Source organism: Chelmon rostratus, chromosome 14 (assembly GCF_017976325.1).
Source record: "Chelmon rostratus isolate fCheRos1 chromosome 14, fCheRos1.pri, whole genome shotgun sequence".
NCBI lineage: Eukaryota > Metazoa > Chordata > Actinopteri > Chaetodontiformes > Chaetodontidae > Chelmon > Chelmon rostratus.
The window spans coordinates 11,020,562-11,040,600 of NC_055671.1; the positions used below are offsets into that span (position 1 = coordinate 11,020,562).

The window sequence follows — 20,039 nt, forward strand, 5'->3', positions numbered from 1 at the left end:
AAGTATCACAAATAAAAAAAAAACATGCAAGAGAACTGTCCCTGTCAGTGTTACATTATTATAATATTAAATTATTATTACTGATGCATTAACATGTAAGTAGGATTTTAACTGGAACTCATTTTACCTATTGTACCAGTTAGTTTAATATAAAACAAATGTATTGAGTGTGATAGGCTGACGAGAACTTTGTATGTAATATATTAATTTGTAAATTAGCTGTCAGATTAATGTAAGTAAAAAGCAGTGTTTCCTTGAAATGTAGAACACAAATATTCAAGTAAAGTACAAGTACATTAGTCTGTCTGATCTGAAAGTAGTCAGCGGTTTGTTTAAATGTCGGATGCTCTGCCTGGAGGTCATAGTTTAATCACCTTTTATTGTCCACCTCACCGCCATATACCAGTCTGCTGTATGCGGAACTGAAGCGGTCCTCGGAACATCACTAGCAATATATCAACCTTAGGGCAGAAACTAATTAAAATTAACACTACAGTGCACGTTTTGACATAACCCGTTTGAGCGGCGGTCGTCAGATTATGGCCTGTTTGGTGCCTGCCGGTGTGATTTCCACCACAACCCTTCCGCATTTTCCTGCTGCTCTCGGGCTGTGACGTGTAGTGCTGACGGCGGCCTCGGAGCTGGAGGAGCGGGGGGCTGTAGCATGACAAGATCTGGCTCCAGACGTCCTGCTTTGCTTTCAGCAGAGCTCCAGAAACAACCCCTAACCCCTCCTCCTCTGCTCCTCTCCGGCCCGCCCAAATAACACAAAATTCCCGACTGAATCCTGCCCGAGTCTGGGGGAACCAGGCGGCCTGGGAAGCCGAGGAGCGGACGGAGGCCATCCCTGCAGCATAAATCTGGTACGCGGGTCATTTTTGCTCTTGGGGCGCCCGTTTGCAGAGCTATGTTTGCATTTGTGCGTGTCCGTGTGTCTTTGTTTTTGCATGCATGTGGTATTTTAATTTATTTCTTTATTCTCATTGAGAGGCCGCAAAGGGTGGGCCTTTTCTTCTCAGGCCCAGGCCTCTATAGAGGCCGTAATTGGCAATTGTGGCCTATCCAGTTAGCTAGCCTGAAAGGAGCGGGCTTTTGTAGTCGCCGGTGGTCGTTCGCTAACTCCGTTTGTAATCGATTATAACAGTTAATGTATACTTTATCCTTCGACGGAGGTGCAAGCAACATTTTCTCATTGCCGGGGGTATTTTCAATTAGTGTTAAATTAGCATTTGTCCAGACACCAAGCTAACAAAATGGCGGACGCTAGTGTGATGAAAATCGGTTTTAGAAAATGAGTGTGTTTAGCCTCCTCCAGCTAGCTGGCTACCACGGAACCGCGCCAGTGTGGACCTAACATAACCTCCCTTCTTTAATATGTGCTTTTATTATACTGTGTGTATGTCGTTGCAACCAGCTCTTCCTATATGTGTGTTTTGGCCGTGACAGTCCGACTTGTGTGCAATCGGTGCTAGCGATACTCCAGTGGTCAGTTGAAGACATTACCGTTAATCATTTCCTAACGCTGTGTTTAGGCTCGCATGAATGAGTAGCCGAGTTAGTCTGATCAGCCGAGTAATGTGTCGGCGGCATCTTTCTGCACACTGGTGTGCTGTGTTGTCCACCACATCTTCACACACCGTTGTCATCATTTTCCACCTGGAGGTGGGGGATGGTACAATGAGTGGAAATAAAACGGCACCCTGGCTGCATCGTCCACGCCACTGTTTACATCTCCGCATCCCCCAGTGTGTGTGGGTGACAGGAAGGGCTTTTTGTCGCATATTGTCTCACCTCCATCTCAACGGTGAAGGAAGTGCCAGTCGGGCAGAAATATTTGTTTAAATTCGGTAGATGAAGTTGTGATGCAGCCATGGCAATTATGCCACTGGCCATTTCACTTGCTGTCATTTGTCGCAGACCCAAGCCGATGCTGCTAAATCCTTCTTCTTAATAGTAATCAAATCGATTATTGATTGTTCCCCCCGTAAAAAAATCACTGAATTTGACACTGAGGCGATGTCTTTTATATCAGGTCACCTTATGTTGTTGTTGGTGTGTAAATATATGTGAATAAAATATTAAAACAAACGAAGCTCTCCATTTCAGCAGCAGGATGCAGCCAGGCACACTAATATATATAAAACTGAGCAGTTAGTATGGCTTCAAGAATAACTGACAGTTCTATAAAATTAATGTAACATTTATTACATAGGTAAATATGGCTTTTTTGGGCAGGGTATAGTTTGAAAAGTTTCTGCTGATTCAACAAACAAGTACTGTGAAGTACAAATTAATAATCCTTTGATTCCAGTTGTTAGTAGGGCTGCGACTAGGGACTGTTTTCATTGTTGATTGATCTATTGATTATTTTCTCGGTTAATTGATTAGTTGTCTGGTCTATAAAATGTCAGAAAACAGTGGAAAAATTTCGATCAGTGTTTCCCGAAACCCAAGATGACAGCCTCAGATGTCTTCTTTTGTCCACAACCCAAATACATTCAGTTTACTGTCATAGAGGAGTGAAGAAACCAACCAGCCTTCACATTTAAGAAGCTGGAATCAGATAATTTAGGCTTTTTCTCTTAAAAAATTACTCAAACCAATTAATCAATTATCATGATTGTCCATGCAAAACATTGTGGTTGCTGCTGTAAGTTGAGGTTTGAAATCTGTCCCTACTTCTGGTAAAAAAAAAAAAAAAAAAAATGTCAAGTGTTCAAAATGTTATCAAGGCAACACAAATCAGCATATACAGTATTTACTGCTACATTAGTCTTTTAAGGCTGAATATGTATCAGCGGTTAGGGTGATGGTCAGGCTGCAGCAGTTGTGCAACACCAGGCCAGTGACTTCTCTATCATGTGAATCACATTAGTGTCAAATTAACAACACACACACCACGTTTGTGTCCAGTGAGCAAAGTATGACAAGCGCATTGTGGCTCTCCATGGGTGCATCTGGAAAATAAACTACTTGATTCTGTTTCGCCTGGCGTACGATGTTAGAATCACATTTTATGGTCTGCATCATCTAGTTTTCTTTTGTGAAATTCAAATGGTTTCAAATCACATTATGGCCACTAACACACACATGATTTTTGCTTGAGTGGATGTAGATTCAATTGCTTGAGATTTACAGTTTTAGCACAAACAGCACATGGAAACCTTTTCAAGACAGTTATTGACATTATTGTATCGTGTGAGAAAAAGTGGGTGCAGTGAATTGGTCCAGTCAGCTATTTATCATACTGAAAATATTTACTGTACATGTATAAAATAATGTGTGAGGCTGTAGTGACAGACTGATTTAAGTTACTTTGGTGAGTAATCGTTTAATAACGAAAAACTACAATGGTTGAGATTGCAGGGGTTTGTTTGGCTTTGTTCCCATCTTTATTTGTTCATTTTTCCCCCTCCATCAATCACCAAAAATCTTAAGTTTTCTGTCATTTGCTTTCAGCTCTCCAGTAACAAATGCTGTGCGAGGACAATGGATGAGGATGTCACCAGGCTTGCAATACATTCTGAAGAGCCTAAAATAATATTACACGGATCGGGTAATTAGCCATGCTTCTATAAATGTGTGTTTCTAGTTACACAAAGTGTAAATAATGGTAGTGTTGGGATATTTCAAGAAGCAGGACTCTGGTTAGCCAGATAACTTGAAATATTTAAGTGCTATAAGTAAAGTGTTGTCTGGATCGAGATGAGGTGGCTGTTCGTTGCAAGTTCATATGGTTGCATGATATCAGTAAGAAATCAGTGACAACATTTAATGTACCATTTAAAGCATTCACACACATTAAACCGTTGCTCTTGAATGCTATCTGGTTAACTGGGTAATCCTGCTTCTTCCAGATGAGGGTGGTGCCGGCGGGCAGGAGTTTGTTGTGGAGCTTCAAGAGACTGTGTTGGTGTCAGAAGGTGAGGGGGAAGGCATGGCGGTTCACAGGTTTGCCCCAGATGAGCTAGTCATCCAGGATGCTGTTGAGGATGTGGTTTCTGAGTATGTGCACTGCGATGAAGATGAAGATGTCGCTGTAGAAACCTGTGTGATGGCTCTGGAGGGCGAGGAGGAAGGTGTTGCCATGGGAGACATCCCTGAAGATGGGCTGGACCCAGAGCAGCAGGAGGATGACCAAGATGGCTGTGGAGATTATCTAATGATATCCTGTAAGTGTACTCTTCTGCGCTGGCGGTGGTGGGATTGGATTCAAATGTGCCATAGTTCCTCTGGAAACCATATGGTCCCCATTTACACTTAGTCACTCAATGTGTCTTTTGCAGATGGGATAGCAATTTGAGTCAAGAAAGCAAAGTTTAAATGTATCCAATCAATAAATTCACAGATTGCTTGAGCCACCTCCAGAGGGTCAGGCCAGATATTGAAATGGGATAAATGCATCCGTCGCTCTAGTGCTGAAGTTATTCTTCTGATGTTTTTTGTCAGGTACCAAGCAGCTTCAGGTACATTACCACCCCCTCTTGTACTGGAGGAGAGCCAACCATGTTTGATTTGCATGTAGCCAGGAAAGCAAAAGAGGACTTGGAATCAGCTTTGTGATCTGGCCAACAGAGTTTCATATATGTGGCTAAATGTAAATGGCCTGTCACTAAGTGTAGATGAGGCCTTCACATGCTTAAATGTGGATAAAACTGTACAATGTTTACATGACAGAAAACACAGAATAAATAATTTTTAATGTTCAGCTTTCATACAGGAGTTGATTCATATATTTGCTCTTTATCAGGGGCAGCCCTCATTAATCAATGTCATGTTAATGTGCCAAATTTATTCAAAATGCTTTTTTTATCTGCAGTTCCAGGTTAATGATAAGTATCTATCTGTTCTGATGATTTTTGTCAGTCTAAAGAAGACAAACTTGTCACTCTGGTAACTGCTGACACTTGAGATTGTGAACTGTTTCGGACTGTTACAAATGTCAAGGTTCACGCTGGTACCATAGCCACATAATTAGCAGAAGCAGCCAATTTCCTCTCATTCTGCAATAATTGCAGCAATTACACAGTACTGACTGCATCACTGTACATTTTCCTTGTCAAACAAGTGGTACTTGGTTCAGTCTGAAGATGGGTATGAAGCAGAGTCATTAACATGTGGTGTTAGAATTGAATCTGAACTTTGTGTGGTAGTGGACACACAACATTTTTTAAATGCTTTGAGATTGTCTTTAGGTACTGATGCCTTAATAAAGGGTCACTAACAACATATAAAAGGATATAGAGTGTTTGAGATAAAAAAAAAAAACTGTTTGAAATGGTAGAAGATTTCATTTGCTGTTGTGTTGATGAACCAGAACTACTGTGATCCCAATTATTTGGGAGATAATTAATGGTCCTTTATCTCAGAATTGATTAACTTTTATTGGGTATTTGGTCTAGCTTGTGCAAAAATAGATGTGTTGTGATTGATTTGGAAGAACTTAAAGGTATCCACAAGTGCTAAAATTAAATCCAAGCTGCATCGTCACCAAACACAAATAGTGGTGAGTTATTAAGCATTCATGCTGTCAGAATTAACACTGTCACCAGCTCATGTCTGTCAGACCCCACACATTTGCATGTCATTAATAAAATGTGATGCGTGTGTCCCCTTGCTAGTGGACGAAGCTGGTAAAATGGTGTCTGAGGATGGAACAGAAGTAACTGTGGAAGGAGCTGTGGAGGACCAGGAAGTGGAGAAGGATGAGGATGGGCAGGAGGTGATAAAGGTGTACATCTTCAAGGCTGATTCTGGGGAGGATGACATGGGTGAGTAGCAGTTAAGCCTCAGATCCTGTTAGGCTGTAATCTGACCCTTCATTAGTACTAGTGATTTCTGCAAAACACCCTATTAGCTGTATGTTTTATCTATGAAATTGTCTTGTTTAAAAAAACAAAAACACACCAAATAAAAAGAAAATACAAGGGAGTTTGGTTACCATGTCTGTTAAGTAGCCTTAGAAAGTAAGTCTTAAATTTCAAGTCTTAAATATTTCCTGAAGACAATCATGTTAGTTATAAAATGTTTTGATGCTGGATTGCAGGCGGGAAGTTACCTACATAAACAGGACAGGCAGGCGTGTTGTGGCAGTGTTTTGTGCGTAAAGGAGGCTTTTAATTATTTCTGTCAGTACCACCAGACTTGTAGCATGGACTGTCACTACTGTACTTGGAAGCTCATAATTTCATAATTGGCAAGGGAGGATCTTAGTAAAACCTTGAATTAATCATTTTGAGTTGGTTCATCTATCCATATATTCCAAATCATGTTTATTTAATTAGCAATATCATTAGGAATTATTGTGATGTTTTGCTGTGAAGTTCCTGAGAAAAATGTGATATATTAAGAGATATTTCTAGACCATATTGTCCCCACTGGTTTTCCATCATACTTTCATTCTTTGGCCAATATTATCATGAAACAGACACTAATTGCATTCTAAAAAGGTTTTAAAGGTCTTAAATGTAAGTTGGTGAGCTGTGTGGAAACCTGTTGAGGTTGAGGCTCAGATTGCCACAGATTGACAAATAATTTGTTGTAGATGTGCAAAAACATGGAGGATTAAATAGGTGTTTTCATTCTGCAGGAGAATCGGTTGACATCAGTGATGGAGACACAGAGAGTGTGGCGTTAACTGAGTCTTCAGGCCAGGCACTCAGAGAGAAGATGGTTTACATGTCTGTCGGGGATTCTCATCACAATCAAGGAAACCACGGTGAGTTATTTAGATCTAACGAGCGGGGATGACTGTCATGAAACTAAACGTCACTAGTTTTTTGGTTTTGTACATGTTGGGCTCATCTACAGGTGGGTCCAAGGTGACTGATGAGGTTTATATGGAGGTGGTGGTAGGAGGTGAAGAGCCAGTAACTCACGACCGCTCGTATGACAGCGTGTCTCTAAGCAAGGACTTCATGCCTGTGGCCTGGGCAGCTGCTTATGGTCAGCACCCCTGTCTATTAAATTGCTTTTAAAACAACACTGGAAGCCTGTGCATCAACCACGTCTCTCAGTGTCTTGGCTTAAGCTTTTACACAAACTGACTTTGGTTATTTTTGAGTTAAAGACATTCTCTTGGTCTTGACAGGTGCGGAGGACAGTGAGAGCTGTGAAAACCGAAACGGCGCAGCCAGCGCGCTGCTGCACATCGATGAATCTGACGGGGTTGATGAAATCAATAGACAGCGCAACAAGAGCAAGAGAAGGTCGGAGCCTCGCCAGGTACAGACAGGTAAGAGCAACACTAAGTCAGTGGATATTGAAGCTGCCTTCTAAATGGTAAATGCTCATTAATCACTCAACACACCATAAAAAAGCCTGTAGATCGTAACTGCCACAGTGGAGTTATGCAGTGCTCAGCAATAGCAGAAAGGATGCTTTATGGATAAAAGCTACATCCACATTATTTTCATTATTGATAAGTTGATAATATTTTTATTAAGAAAAAAAAACAAATGCACAATATATGTGGTCAGAGTCCTTAGTGATTCTGAAGTTTTATTTCGACCAGAACGCAACACATTACGTTTGTTATTGGTGGCTGTTTGTGACTTCAGCATGGCACCAGTCGGTCCAACCAAAGTTTAAGTGGTTTATTAGTTGTCATTTGCACTGTCCAGCAGTTACCTTCCACTAGTTTATCCGGTTGGTTTATTCCGATGTTTTGGAGACACCCCTGCTTTGAAATAACAATGTGAGACAGGAGTCACTGTTACTCATGAATACAAGCAAAAACTACACAGTTCTACTTAACGCAACATGTAGACTGTCAGCAAGCCTGTGTATTAGCACAGTGTGTTAACCTGTATCTCTCCAGTCCCCTCTATGACTTGACTAGCAGCCGTTACAGTGCATACGGAACGTTTTCAGACCATTTCAAGTTTTCACATTTTGTTATGTTTCAGTTTAATTTTTTCCTCATCCATCTACACAGAATACTCCACAATTACAACGCAAAACAGGCATGTTTTGTTAATTTATTAAAAGGAAAAGACTGAAATATTAAATTTACATAAGTATTCAGACCCTTGGTGACGAAACTTGAAATTGAGCTCTGCTGCATTCTACTTCCATCACTGGTCTTTGAGTTGCTTCAACAGCTTGATTGGAGTCCACCTATGCTGAACTAAATTCATTGGGCTTAATTAGGAAAGGCACACACTTGTCTATTTAAGGTCTCACAGTTGATGGTGTGTGCTTGACTGAAAGCCATGAAGTCAAGAGAATTTTCTGCAGACCTGCAAGACATGATTGTGTCAAGACACAGATCTGGGGAAGGATACAAGAACATTTCTGCAGCATTCAAAGTACCAAAGAGTACAGTAGCCACCATCATTCTCAAAAGGAAGAAACTTGGAACTACAGACAGTCCTTATAGATCTGACCTCCCAGCCAAATGAGGGACGAAGGGCCTTGGTCAGACAGGTAACCGAGAAGCCAATGTTCACTAAGAAGGACATCCAGAGTTCCTTTTGTGAAGGTGGGTGAACCGAACAGAAGGACTTCTATTCTGTGGCTCCATCTGGTTGAGTGGCCAGATGGAAGCCATTCCTCACATGACAGCCTGCTGAGAGTTTGAGGCACCAGCACGACTCTTAGACCATGAGAAGCAAAATCCTCTGGTCTGATGAAACAAAGATTGAAGTATATGCCAATGGTCTGTGTGGAGGAAACCAGGAACTGAGCATCACCTCATTAACACCATCCCTACAGTCCAACATGGTGGTGGCAGCATCTGCTGTGGCTATATTTTCTGCAGCATAGACAGGGAGACTAGTTCAGAGAGGGAAAGATGGATACAGATAAACATATAGAGCAATCCTGACTGAAAACCTTTTCCAGAGTGCTCCGGATCTCAGGCTGAGGTGAATGTTTACATTTCAACAAGACAACAACCCAAAGCATACCAGCAGGAAAACACAGGAGTGGCTTAAGGAAACCTTTGTGAAAGTCCTGGAGTGGCCCAGCCAGAGCCTGAACCTGAGCCCAATAGAGCATCTCTGGAGAGATCTGAAAGTGGCTGTGTGCCGACATCCCTATCCAGCCTAGTAGAGCTTCAGCGATTCTGCCAAGAAGAATGGGAGAAACTTGAAAAAGAAAGGTGTGCCAAGCTTGTGGGATCATTTCCAAGAAGACTGTTATTGCTGCCAAAGGTGCTTTAGCCTAGTACTCAGTGAAGGGTCTGAATACTTATGTAAACAGGATTTTCCATTTTTTATCTATAAAACATTTACAGAACACTGCAGAAAGTCATTGTGGAATATTGTGTCTAGATTGATGAGGGCAAAAATGAATTGAGTAAGGTGAGTCTGAAATATAACAAAATGTGGAAAATGGATCTGAAAACTTTCAGTATTCACTGTGACTGCTGCTGTGGCTGATGGTATGTCCTCTGCTCTGGCATGGGGACAAGTACTTTATTACTTGTCTCACAAGTTTCAAGGAAAGATAATGTGGCTGCTTATTTTATTTATAGATTTATTTATTTTTTTCATACATCAAGAACAAAATGTCAGTGATATTGTTTTTATTGGGGTTGTTGTCAATAAAGAATATATAGAATATATGACCTTGTTAAATACATAAATGGTTGTTATTTTTAAAGGATTTAAACACTGAAATGGAAGCTAAGATAACAAAAAGTCAGCTTGTAAAACAAGATTATGGCCCTGTTGTCATTTCCGTCTCCCTCTTGTCATTTTTCTCTCCAGCCATCATCATCGGTCCGTATGGCCAGCCTCTGACAGTTTACCCCTGCATGCTTTGTGGTAAAAAGTTCAAGTCACGAGGTTTCCTGAAACGTCACACCAAGAATCATCACCAGGATGTTCTGACAAGGAAAAAGTACCAATGTACAGACTGTGAGTTCACCACCAACAAGAAAGCCAGCCTCCACAACCACATGGAGGTGCACGCTCTGAGCAGCAAGGCCCCTTTTGAGTGTGAGATGTGTGGTAAGGAGTTCCACCAGCAGGCGGCGCTGTTCTCTCACAGACTGCAGCACCACCACAGAGAGCCCAAGAACCAGCCGCCTCCACCACCCACCAAGATGCATAAATGCAAGTTCTGTGACTATGAGACTGCTGAGCAAGGACTGCTCAATCGGCACTTGTTGGCTGTTCACAGCAAAAGCTTCCCCCACATCTGTGTGGAATGTGGAAAAGGTTTTCGACACCCGTCAGAGTTGAAGAAACACATGCGCACACACACGGGCGAGAAGCCTTACTCCTGCCTGTACTGCGACTACAAGTCGGCCGATTCCTCTAATCTCAAGACACACATCAAGACTAAGCATAGCAAAGAGATGCCATACAAATGCGAGCGCTGTTTCCAGACCTTTGCAGAGGAAGAGGAGTTAATGCAGCACGGACTAACACACGAGGAGAATAAGACCCACCATTGTGCCCACTGTGATCACAAAAGTTCCAACTCCAGTGACCTGAAACGCCATATCATATCTGTTCACACCAAGGACTACCCACACAAATGTGCCATCTGTTGTAAAGGCTTCCACCGGCCATCTGAACTAAAGAAGCACTCGGTATCCCACCGCACCAAGAAACTCCATCAGTGCCGGCACTGCAATTTTAAAATTGCAGACCCTTTTGTTCTCAGTCGTCATATCTTGTCTGTCCACACAAAGGACCAACAGGCCTCTCCTGAAAAGAGTGAGGCCAAGAGGACAGAGACGCACACTCCTGTTGCGACGCCTAAAAAGTCTGCACCTAGCGGGTCCAGCAGCTCTGGCCCGCCCGGCAGAGTCAGTGCTGCCAGCTTAGCCAGCAGTGTGACTGTAGTTATTGGCAAAGGACAAAAAGAAAGGAGAATTTACCAGTGCCAGTACTGTGACTACAGCACCGGAGACGCTTCGGGTTTCAAGCGACATGTGATTTCCATTCACACAAAAGACTATCCGCACCGCTGCGAGATCTGTTCGAAAGGCTTCCGACGACCCTCTGAGAAGAACCAGCATATCATGCGCCACCACAAGGACGTGGTGCAGGCAGAGTGACTCTGACCGAGCCAAATACTGTGCCACAACAAAAGAACAATGTTGAAGCAACCATCACACCCAAATCACTGCACCCTCAGCACGACACCCTTCATGTTGAAATAATGTGGTGTGTGCGTGCTGCACTTAGTCCATTCTGTTGTTTTGCTCTTTTTTGATCCTCAGCCTAATGTTAGTTCAGAAATGTATACACATGTACATAACGTTAATGCTCTGTCAGAGTTAGCAACAGAACCCCTCCGTAGACTTGCACTTTTAACTGCATGTCCCTTGCTGGTGACAGTGTGCATGGCAGATTGTGCAGATGTCTCTTTGTAGATATACATTTTTAATTTTGCAGGCAGCAATCAGTTGTCAATCACAATGGTCCTAATTATTTGTCTCAAAACTGAAGTGTAATTTGCAAAACGTTTGCGTCATTTTGTTGAAATGTACTAAACACAGCAGTATGGATTAGCAACCTGTTCCCAGTAGCACTTGCCATCCTGGTAAAGATCATGATGAACGCAGTAATGCAAGTCATTTGTGGTTTGTGTGTGTGTGTTAGAGAGAGAGAGAGAGAGAGAGAGAGATTGTGTGTATCAATTTGTCTGTGTGAGAGAGAGAGAGTGTGTGTGTGTGTGTGTGTGTGTGAGAGAGAGAGAGAGAGAGGGGAAGAGTGAAAGTCAAACAAAAGCATCTGTTGTGCTTCCTGGTGCTCAGACCCACCACTCTGTAACATAGTGCTTTTTGTTGTGTTAACAGAAACAAGGCTGGCTGTGTACAGCACCCAGAGAAGAGAGACAATAGCCGTGTTTCCACCGAACACTTTTGGTATATTACCCTTGAAAGCCGAACCTAACCCATGCCTACATGTACCTCAACCCAAGATCTGTTTTGTGTTTCCACTGCAGACAGTACTCTATATGTTAGGCCAGGTTGTTACTGGGGCTTCAGGGCCCTTCACTGTCCAGCAGTTGGGGAAACAACAAGACTTTTCTTCGTCTTAAGGAGCAGCAGCTTGTATTAATTGACATGTTGTAAACGATACTGCAACTTACTGCTACCCTTTTCCTCTGCTCCGCTAGCATTAACGCCACTTTCTTGCCGCTTTCTTTCTCATTTGATCAACTACACACTCATTACTTACACACATTATGCACTGAGCTGCGCTTCTCTTATAACAAGAACTCAGTGGAGGACAGTGAATGTTTCGTGTTCTTTCTTCTCGGTATGTGGTTGTTTACTGCAACGTGGTGATGAGCTTTGAAAAAAAAGATAAGACTGCTGGAAAAAACAGTGCAGATGCCGAGATCTTACCAATCCGTGGTCTGCAGTTTTAACTGCACATTTTAGAATTGGATCAGCTCGTTTGGAACCTCAATGGAGGGGTAATGAAAAATGGGAATGAATGAAGGGTTTCTATTGGTCACATCTGCATCTTTTGCCAATGGAATGGCAAAAATAATCGTAACGAGCTGAACTGGACTGCTTGGTGGAAACACGGCTAAACATTCTAAGCTTTGTACACAGGGGGTCTACGATCATAGAGTTAACACAGAATACACAGTGAAATAGTGGATTTGTCATGGTAGTGAATAAAAGTTCACATATGCACCTATATCACCATGCGATCATTACCCTCTCACACACCTGTCTGATAGTTCAGTTTCCAATCAGTAAGTGTACTGTAAGTTGTTCAGAACCAGTGCTCGAAGCAGTAGAGATGAAGCCCTGACTGACAGTATTTTGAATCCATTAATGCTACCTGGGTCGTGGAATCCCATCCCATCAGTTTGAAAAGGCTGATTTTTGTGAAGAGGAAAATGTAAGTTTTCGGCGAGCTGGTTTGTTTTTCTATGAACAAACTTGTTTTTCAAACGAATTGACCTGATATCTGTTTAATCATAGAAAACGCATAATTTACAAGTCTCAGTGTGATACCGATATTAGGCTGGGTTAAAGGTGCAATATGTAAGGATTTTAGTTTAAAATGTTACAAAATTAGCCCAAATTATCAACACAATGTGAAAAATAATGTTTTAATCCGCCAAGTCACGTGAAAATGTTCTGGCTTTACACGCTGCCATTGCCCGACCAGTCTCTTGCTCCTCTCCTGTTTCACACCTCCCCTGCCTTGTCTTCCATGTTCCCGGAGTCAGAGTCCTTGTCGGGGCCGCTGTAAATCACCTTCCCTGTTGTCAAACTGGCCCCCTCCTGCCTCAGATCCTGGGCCCAAACCAACAAACCACCGCTGCTTTGAGTCTGAGCAGACTTGAGACCTGACAGGGTCATTAGCTGCACAGCTAAGCTAGCTAGTTAATGGCAGCTAGTAGCTACAGCCAAAGATAGCTGTAGCAAAGCAAAGGGAGAAGCAGTTAGTGGTGATATGCGTGCCCCTATTTGTTTGGTGTGACCTTTGAGACGTGGCCAATTCTTACATATTGCACCTTTTTAAGAAAGAAATCACATCAGCATCCTAATATAACTGTCTGTTCTAAAGAGGAATCGTACAGTGTATCTGGTGTTGCTGTTATGACTCTATGGACTGAACTCTTTTTTTGCCCCCACACAGATGTACTTTTACCAGTAGAAAGGGAAAATGTATATCTTTTTAGATGCAACTTCAGAAGGCAGGTGCTGGTGGTGTACTTGTACTATGGCTTTTTACATTTTTGTTATCACCTGTGATTATTTCTGTTTTTATATTTATTTCATTTACAAGTTGTTGTATAGTTAAGTGTAACTAGACTTCTATGGGACGTAAATTATTGTTTTGTATACAAATCTGTACAAAGCGTGTAGATGTAAACACTTGATAAAAAGAAAATCTGAACTGTGTTGTTATGGATGTACTTCAGCGTATTTGTTAAAAAAGGTAATAAAAGCAAAGTATTTTAGTCGTTTGTCTTTTATTTGCTCGTTGAAGTTTATCTGTTCAGTTTTGCTGCTGTGTGGTTTGCAGGTGTCCTCAGGAATCTTCTTGTGAACGAACATTTTTTACATTTAGTGTTACTCATCAAAACGCGTTGTGTGTGTCCTTAGTCCTTATTTCGTCAAAACCACGTCTCCTACCTGCTTTGCGTTTGCAACCTGCATTGTTTACATTCATGTATGCATTCATGCATTTCTTGTTGCGTTCCCACCGTCTGTACATACGTGGAGTAGCGTGAAACCAACGGCCGGAATATGTATTGCGTCACCCACACTAACGTGCATGTGCGTCCTCGTGCACAAGATGGACAAAACGGGGAGTAAACAGCTCCAAAGCACAACTAGAGGTCAAAAAACTCCACAGGGAACAAGGCAATTGAACTTCTTCATGGAAAGACCATATCAGACACATGATTGTTGAAAGCAGAGCATTTTATATGTCTCAGGACATGTCTCAAGTGGATGCTCAGTTCCTAACTGCAGGTGGGTAAAAGCAAAGTATTGTATATTGAAACCAGGCTCTACATCGTGTTTAGTTGTATTGGGAGCTCTTGTTAATACAACATCTGAAAGAGCAGAGTGAAGAATAAATCTTGTGGCAGTGACCTCGATGGATGTAGAATATTTGCAGCAAAAGTTAAGGTCTTCAGACAGCATCCCTGACATACGGTGCTGGAAAGCTAGGCAGCTGGGCACTCCTCTAAAGGAGGAAAACAGAAGAGTAAGGTGATTAGCATGTAACATCACTCATGTTTAGATCAAACCATCTCCATTGATATGAGACGTACCATTTTTGGGAAGGAAAGCAATATTTTCAGGCAGGACGCCACTCTCCAAAGAGAACTGCCTGAACTTCTCCAGCAGATCAGCGCTGAGGTCCATGCTGCGGCCTGTCAAACCACACGAGATGATTCTGCTACAGCGTGCATGACTGTAGTGAGCTGCTGAACACGTTCAGATTCACAGGATGGAACACAGCAGGGCTATTGGTGACTTTACCGTAAAGTTTGTTGACAACAGTGACGTCGCCCCCCTTGGTCTTAATGGTGTGAATCAGGGCGTACTCGTCGTACTTCACATCGACCACGCGCATGTCGTTCTCATTCCCCCAGCCTGATGAGGGGTCGAGGGCAGATCATGTGACAGCAGAAACGATGTGGATGGTTTAATTGTAAGTGTCGAACGCTCTGCGTGTGTTTTATGTGTGTGTGCAAGCACTCACGCTCACTTGTGTAGGTGAACTTCCCCGGCAGGTCAGTCTTCCTGGCCAGGTTGTTCATTCTCCAACAAGAGCCATCAGAACTGCAAAGAAACCAATGAACAATGATAAACAGTGCCACCGCTGATCTTTTTTTGTTTGATTGTTTTTGTTTTTTTTTTTTATATCTCATGTCTTCCCGTCTGTCCTCTCGCACTCACTTCAGACTGGAGTATGAGAGGTCCAGGTCCCCGTCTGCAGTTGGGGTGAACATGGCCGTGCCAACCTTCATGCTGTCTCTGCGGTTGACAAACCACTGGGCATTAGTGGCAAATCCGATCAGGTACCACTTCCCTGCCACCTGTGGACACACGCAAGGCAGACGTAGCAGAAGTAAAGCAAAAAACACGGCACGTACTCACAGAAATACTCCCTGTGGCCTGCTCTGAAACAGTTTTAAGACATAACCGAGTGCAAGCACCACAGAAAGACAGAGACCTCCGCTACACTGAGACCAGGTGATCTGCCGTCAGTGTACTTTAAGCAGCTGGAAAAGTCAGCTCAGTCTTCATATGTCTGTGTGGTGGGATTTCTACATGTAGTCATCCATAAGATTTTTGCACACAATTGTCCACACATGATTGTAGGTTTAGAAAAGTTGATTCCTCACGGATTTTTTTCCTAAAATGTCACCTTAATACTTGCAAAAACATGGCAAATACACAACTAATTCAAGTGCATGGCCATTTAAATGCATTTCAAAGAACATACTCCTTCACCCACTTATGAGTCTTACCGCCTGTAAATTGAAGTCTGCCGGGGGTACGACTTCAGCAGAAACCGCCAAGGAGCAGAGCACGGCTCCCAGCACCGCCACCAGTGGAGTCATGGCTGCAGTCACTGAAGCGATGATGGAGGAGAGCGTGGATGAAGATCTGGAGATCTGTTGTTAAAGTTTTGCCTGACGACCCTTTATATAGTGGAGAGAGAGATTTCCCTCCCAGCCAGCACACACCCACACATACACCAACGCCCACACAAACCCCCGGAGCTGGGATGGGTTCAAACACGTGAAGCTTCAGACAAACATACAGTTTCGCAGCCACAAGGGAAGCTTTCACCCCTGCCTGGGCAGGACGCAATCAACCGTGTGAGGGGTGAATGCGTGGCAGTGGACAGCAGGCGGGAAAAACATGCCAAGAAACAAAACCTGAAATAAAAACAAATGGGTAGGGATTAGGCTGTCTGTCACACTGCTAGAGTTGGAAAGCGCAGGATTTGATAATGCAGTTTCATGTTGCAGCCTCCTATTCGTGAGTATAAGCTGTAAAAAAAACACAGTAACCAAGAGTGGTAAACAAAGCAGTGGCCGCCCTCCAGTGCTTTCTGTGGCCGAGACCACAGAATACAATTCATCCGTCAGCAGTTGCAAAAGCAAAACACAGAGACAACACAAATGCCCTCGCGGATTGGACGGCCTGTGCACGAATCAACATTTGGTGAACTGAAATGCTTGTTGACCTGCTGTTTCCAAGGTCAACAATGTCACAATCTTTGACCATATCACACAACTTTCATCAGCACGTGGAGCATGACTGGACTATTAAATCACTCGGCCTTTCTTCTAGAAGATAGGAATCCTGGAGTGATGATGAAGAGATGAATTCATTCAATAAGTTGTCTTGTGCACAGCAGGCAGATACATGCACAGAGCAAAGGCTCCTCCAACCTACATACCTTTCCAGTTTAAACAGGCATGCCTTTTTGCCGCATATGAAAGTATTTTATTCCTGCACGCTTAGATAAGAGTGCAGCTGCAGAAATCTACTTAGTGCACATTAACCAGCAATTTATAGAAGTGCAGAAATGCTCCAGCTGTTGAATAATTGTTTACATTTACACAATAGATTCATTCATCAAAGCATCATGTGGATTTACAGAAGGTTCAATTTATTGCAGAGGCTCTGTGTAATCGTATAACTCATGTGGGGTGAAATGAGTTCATGCTCGGGGTTGTTCACACACGATTCCAAGATTGCACCACCGCTGCTGGCCTTGTAGTCACACCATGCAAAGTGAATACATAAGCGACTGTGTTACATTTTTTTAAAGGTTTGATAATAAGTGAAACCAGATAATGACAAGCTGTGTATGTAGGCCCTTCTAGATCAACTTAATCAGTTGAATTAGAGTTAATATCGGATTTATTTTCAGTGTAGCTGCATGTGTTAGTTTACAGTTTTTTCACCCAGCTTCACCAAACAGTTTCTCCCACTTGCACGTTCGTAGTTATAGTCTGAATAATATAATCTGAATGCAGCATTAATCTCAAAAAGTGTGACTTTGGGTCGCAGAAAACTGATGAAGAGGACATGATGAACTGCTCCACTTTATCTGACTTTCATGAATAACTGAAACTTCCCATTCAAGTAGTAACAAGAGTAACAAGACTATTTGTCTTTCTGTCCTGTGTGCCCAGGAGCTCCGAGGCACACACACACACACGCACGCACACACTGTACATGAACACACTATATACTCCACATTCACTGAAGGCAGAGAAAAACTGAAAGAAATGACTGTAATAAAATTACAGATATTATAAAGTTTATGGGAAGGTTGGAAACTGGGAATAGGAATAAAGATTATTAAAATTCTCTGTCATAGATCTTCAACACGAACAAAATATTAGTATTAATATATGTTCTTTACACACTAGAATACCAAAGTAATAGATAGAATGAAACAACAGATCCCTTCACTCATTTTTCAAGCTCCAAACACAATTTGGCCTCAAGGTGGCGCTAGAGGAAAGCCCATGCAGTTTGACTGTGGGTCTAATCTGGAGCAAATTTCACAGTGATGCTTCTGGATGATCTTCGTAAAAACATGAACATTCAACAGCTAATTAAAGGTAAATCTGTCCAGAGGTTTGCGAGACTCCTTGTCATTAACAAGTGTGCCAAGAGGACATTTTCAGTTGAAGGTGGGACTAAACAAACCATCACATACCTGCAGTAGACTGCACCTCACCTCAATCTGATCTGTAGTTTCAGGACCAGCGCTGCACCAACAATTGTCATCTTCAGCGACTGCAAGGCAAGCAGAGTTTAGAAAACTAATCAGACATTATGATATTTGACTCCACATGGGAAAACATGATGAGAGATGTATATATATTAATGCAGGGGAGGGGTTAGGCCATGCTCAGGGCGTCTGATAATGGAGTTGCACGGCACTATTAAAGAAAACCCTCTTCATAGAGAGCTGACTCGCTCTGCCACAGCAGCTCAGACATACAGATGTATGTGTTGTATATACATTCCCCAGCTGGGTGGAGAACTGAATACAACACACACGTACATAATACATGCGTCAGAATGCACATATCAGATATTAAACACCTGCATCATACGACATCTTACGTCCACCCTTCAGCTTGTGAGCACTACAAACAACAGTAATATAATTATATGAATGAGTATGATGGGCTGTATCATGTCAAATCTTTGTGGACACAACAGAGACATATAGACAGGTCATAGGGCAATACTGTAAGATACTGCAGCTCTTGGCCTGAGGGTGGCGCTAGAGGAAAGACCAATTAAAGCAGCTGAACAGCTCCAGAGCCACTGACATGGAGATAAGGTGGAGAGAGAGGCCAAATAAACCAGTTCAGCTCCATCAGTTGATGGACCGAGTGATTTAAATGTATTGATTTTAACAGCTTCATCGAGGGCTCCACTCAAGATGTGCATTATGAGAACTGATAATGGGAAATAATGGCAAGTGTATGAGACATTGCAGGAGAGTGCATGAACTGTTTACTGTTTGCTTAGTTTTTTTATGCTGCATAAGGGTGAATAGATTTACTCGTACACATTAAATGTTATACATTACAGTGGTGGACAGTGTGGCCTTCAGCTCCATATAAATAAATAATATCTGTAATTGAGTCTTTACTGAAACAGTCCCTGCATGTCTTACAATGTGAAGGTCTGGGCAGTGTAAAAGGAGCACCACAGGCACTATGAGACAGCAATGGACAAAAACCATTAGGTTAAAAAATCAATAACGGAGCACTGCGGACAAGAATATGAAGTAAATACAGGAAAAACAAGATTGCATCAGTCATAACAGTAGAGATGACCGAAGCTGCTGCAGGAGGTTATGACTGTACACCCACCACTGACTCAATGGGGTCACAGGCAGATGTCTGTGCCAGTTTTTTATGCCTGTTTTGTTATATCTAATGCTGACTGAACACTCTAAAATTAGGTTTTATAGAAGTGCTAGCATGGGATATATAATCTCCCCTGCACGTCCCTGGAATTTCTCCCAGTTTGACGACCTCAGCTGGCTCCGTCCGATCATTCGTGAAGAGAAAAAGACTCCAGGAAGTCACTAACAATGCCTCACCTTAGCATGCTAACATGCTAAACATTCCACACGAGCATGGTGGAATGCCGGATGTCACATGCTGCATGCGAGCATGTAAATATGCAAATGCACTATCTGAGGGCATGTCGCTAACATGGATTTAGTTCATAGCAGCAGAGTCAGAGCTAAGCCTGACAAGTTGAGTCTGAGACGTTCGGGGGGCCACCGTTCACATTACAAACACCTTCAGTCGCTGTCACAGTATGGGCTTTCATCTGGCACCACCCAAGCTACATGAACATGAACCCCACAGAGCCACCCCTCATTAAATTAGCTTTTATTTCACTTTCAATTTGTATTTTTTGCAAATTTTTGGACTTCAGTCAGGCAGCTTAAATGATGTTCACTTTCTGCAGGTAGAGAAAATGCGTCCAGTAACGTGGCAGTGGCTGCAGCCGTACAACTGTAGGTTATTCCCTTGCATAAACAAATGTGCAACAACGAAACAATCAATGTGTTTATTGAGCAGTCAGC

The 20,039-nt window shown here is 42.5% G+C and overlaps 2 protein-coding genes across 5 annotated transcripts; one reads left to right on the plus strand and one right to left on the minus strand.

Moving 5' to 3' along the window:
- The first annotated feature begins 483 nt into the window (after positions 1-483).
- Positions 484-13,891, plus strand: LOC121616868 (zinc finger X-chromosomal protein). Of its 3 annotated transcripts, XM_041951700.1 has the most exons (9): positions 484-863; positions 3,460-3,556; positions 3,858-3,923; positions 4,044-4,172; positions 5,622-5,771; positions 6,590-6,718; positions 6,811-6,945; positions 7,091-7,234; positions 9,714-13,891. In XM_041951700.1, exons 2-9 carry the CDS (start codon positions 3,490-3,492, stop codon positions 11,012-11,014), a joined length of 2,121 nt encoding a protein of 706 aa, XP_041807634.1. In that variant the 5' UTR covers positions 484-863; positions 3,460-3,489; the 3' UTR covers positions 11,015-13,891. The 3 variants fall into 3 exon arrangements, with proteins under 3 accessions (XP_041807634.1, XP_041807633.1, XP_041807635.1); XM_041951699.1 differs by having other exon boundaries at positions 486-863; positions 3,858-4,172; XM_041951701.1 differs by lacking the exon at positions 6,811-6,945 and having other exon boundaries at positions 488-863; positions 3,858-4,172.
- Positions 13,892-13,914: 23 nt separating this feature from the next.
- Positions 13,915-16,097, minus strand: zgc:153704 (uncharacterized protein LOC767759 homolog). Of its 2 annotated transcripts, none has more exons than XM_041951703.1 (6): positions 15,922-16,097; positions 15,347-15,486; positions 15,156-15,229; positions 14,927-15,040; positions 14,716-14,817; positions 13,915-14,627 (listed from the first exon to the last, which is right to left on the minus strand). In XM_041951703.1, exons 1-6 carry the CDS (start codon positions 16,012-16,014, stop codon positions 14,608-14,610), a joined length of 543 nt encoding a protein of 180 aa, XP_041807637.1. In that variant the 5' UTR covers positions 16,015-16,097; the 3' UTR covers positions 13,915-14,607. The 2 variants fall into 2 exon arrangements, with proteins under 2 accessions (XP_041807637.1, XP_041807636.1); XM_041951702.1 differs by having other exon boundaries at positions 13,924-14,627; positions 15,150-15,229; positions 15,922-16,089.
- Positions 16,098-20,039: the final 3,942 nt, after the last annotated feature.

Excerpts from the sequence above, each read along its gene's own strand:
- LOC121616868 (XM_041951699.1), top strand. The coding sequence starts at position 3,490 with ATGGATGAGGATGTCACCAGGCTTGCAATACATTCTGAAGAGCCTAAA. Across the intron at positions 4,173-5,621 it reads AGATTATCTAATGATATCCT|TGGACGAAGCTGGTAAAATG; the intron begins GTAAGTGTACTC and ends TCCCCTTGCTAG. Across the intron at positions 6,719-6,810 it reads TCACAATCAAGGAAACCACG|GTGGGTCCAAGGTGACTGAT; the intron begins GTGAGTTATTTA and ends GCTCATCTACAG.
- zgc:153704 (XM_041951702.1), bottom strand. The coding sequence starts at position 16,014 with ATGACTCCACTGGTGGCGGTGCTGGGAGCCGTGCTCTGCTCCTTGGCG. Across the intron at positions 15,041-15,149 it reads GTTCACCTACACAAGTGAGC|GCTGGGGGAATGAGAACGAC; the intron begins GTGAGTGCTTGC and ends ACCCCTCATCAG. Across the intron at positions 14,818-14,926 it reads TGTTGTCAACAAACTTTACG|GCCGCAGCATGGACCTCAGC; the intron begins GTAAAGTCACCA and ends GTGGTTTGACAG.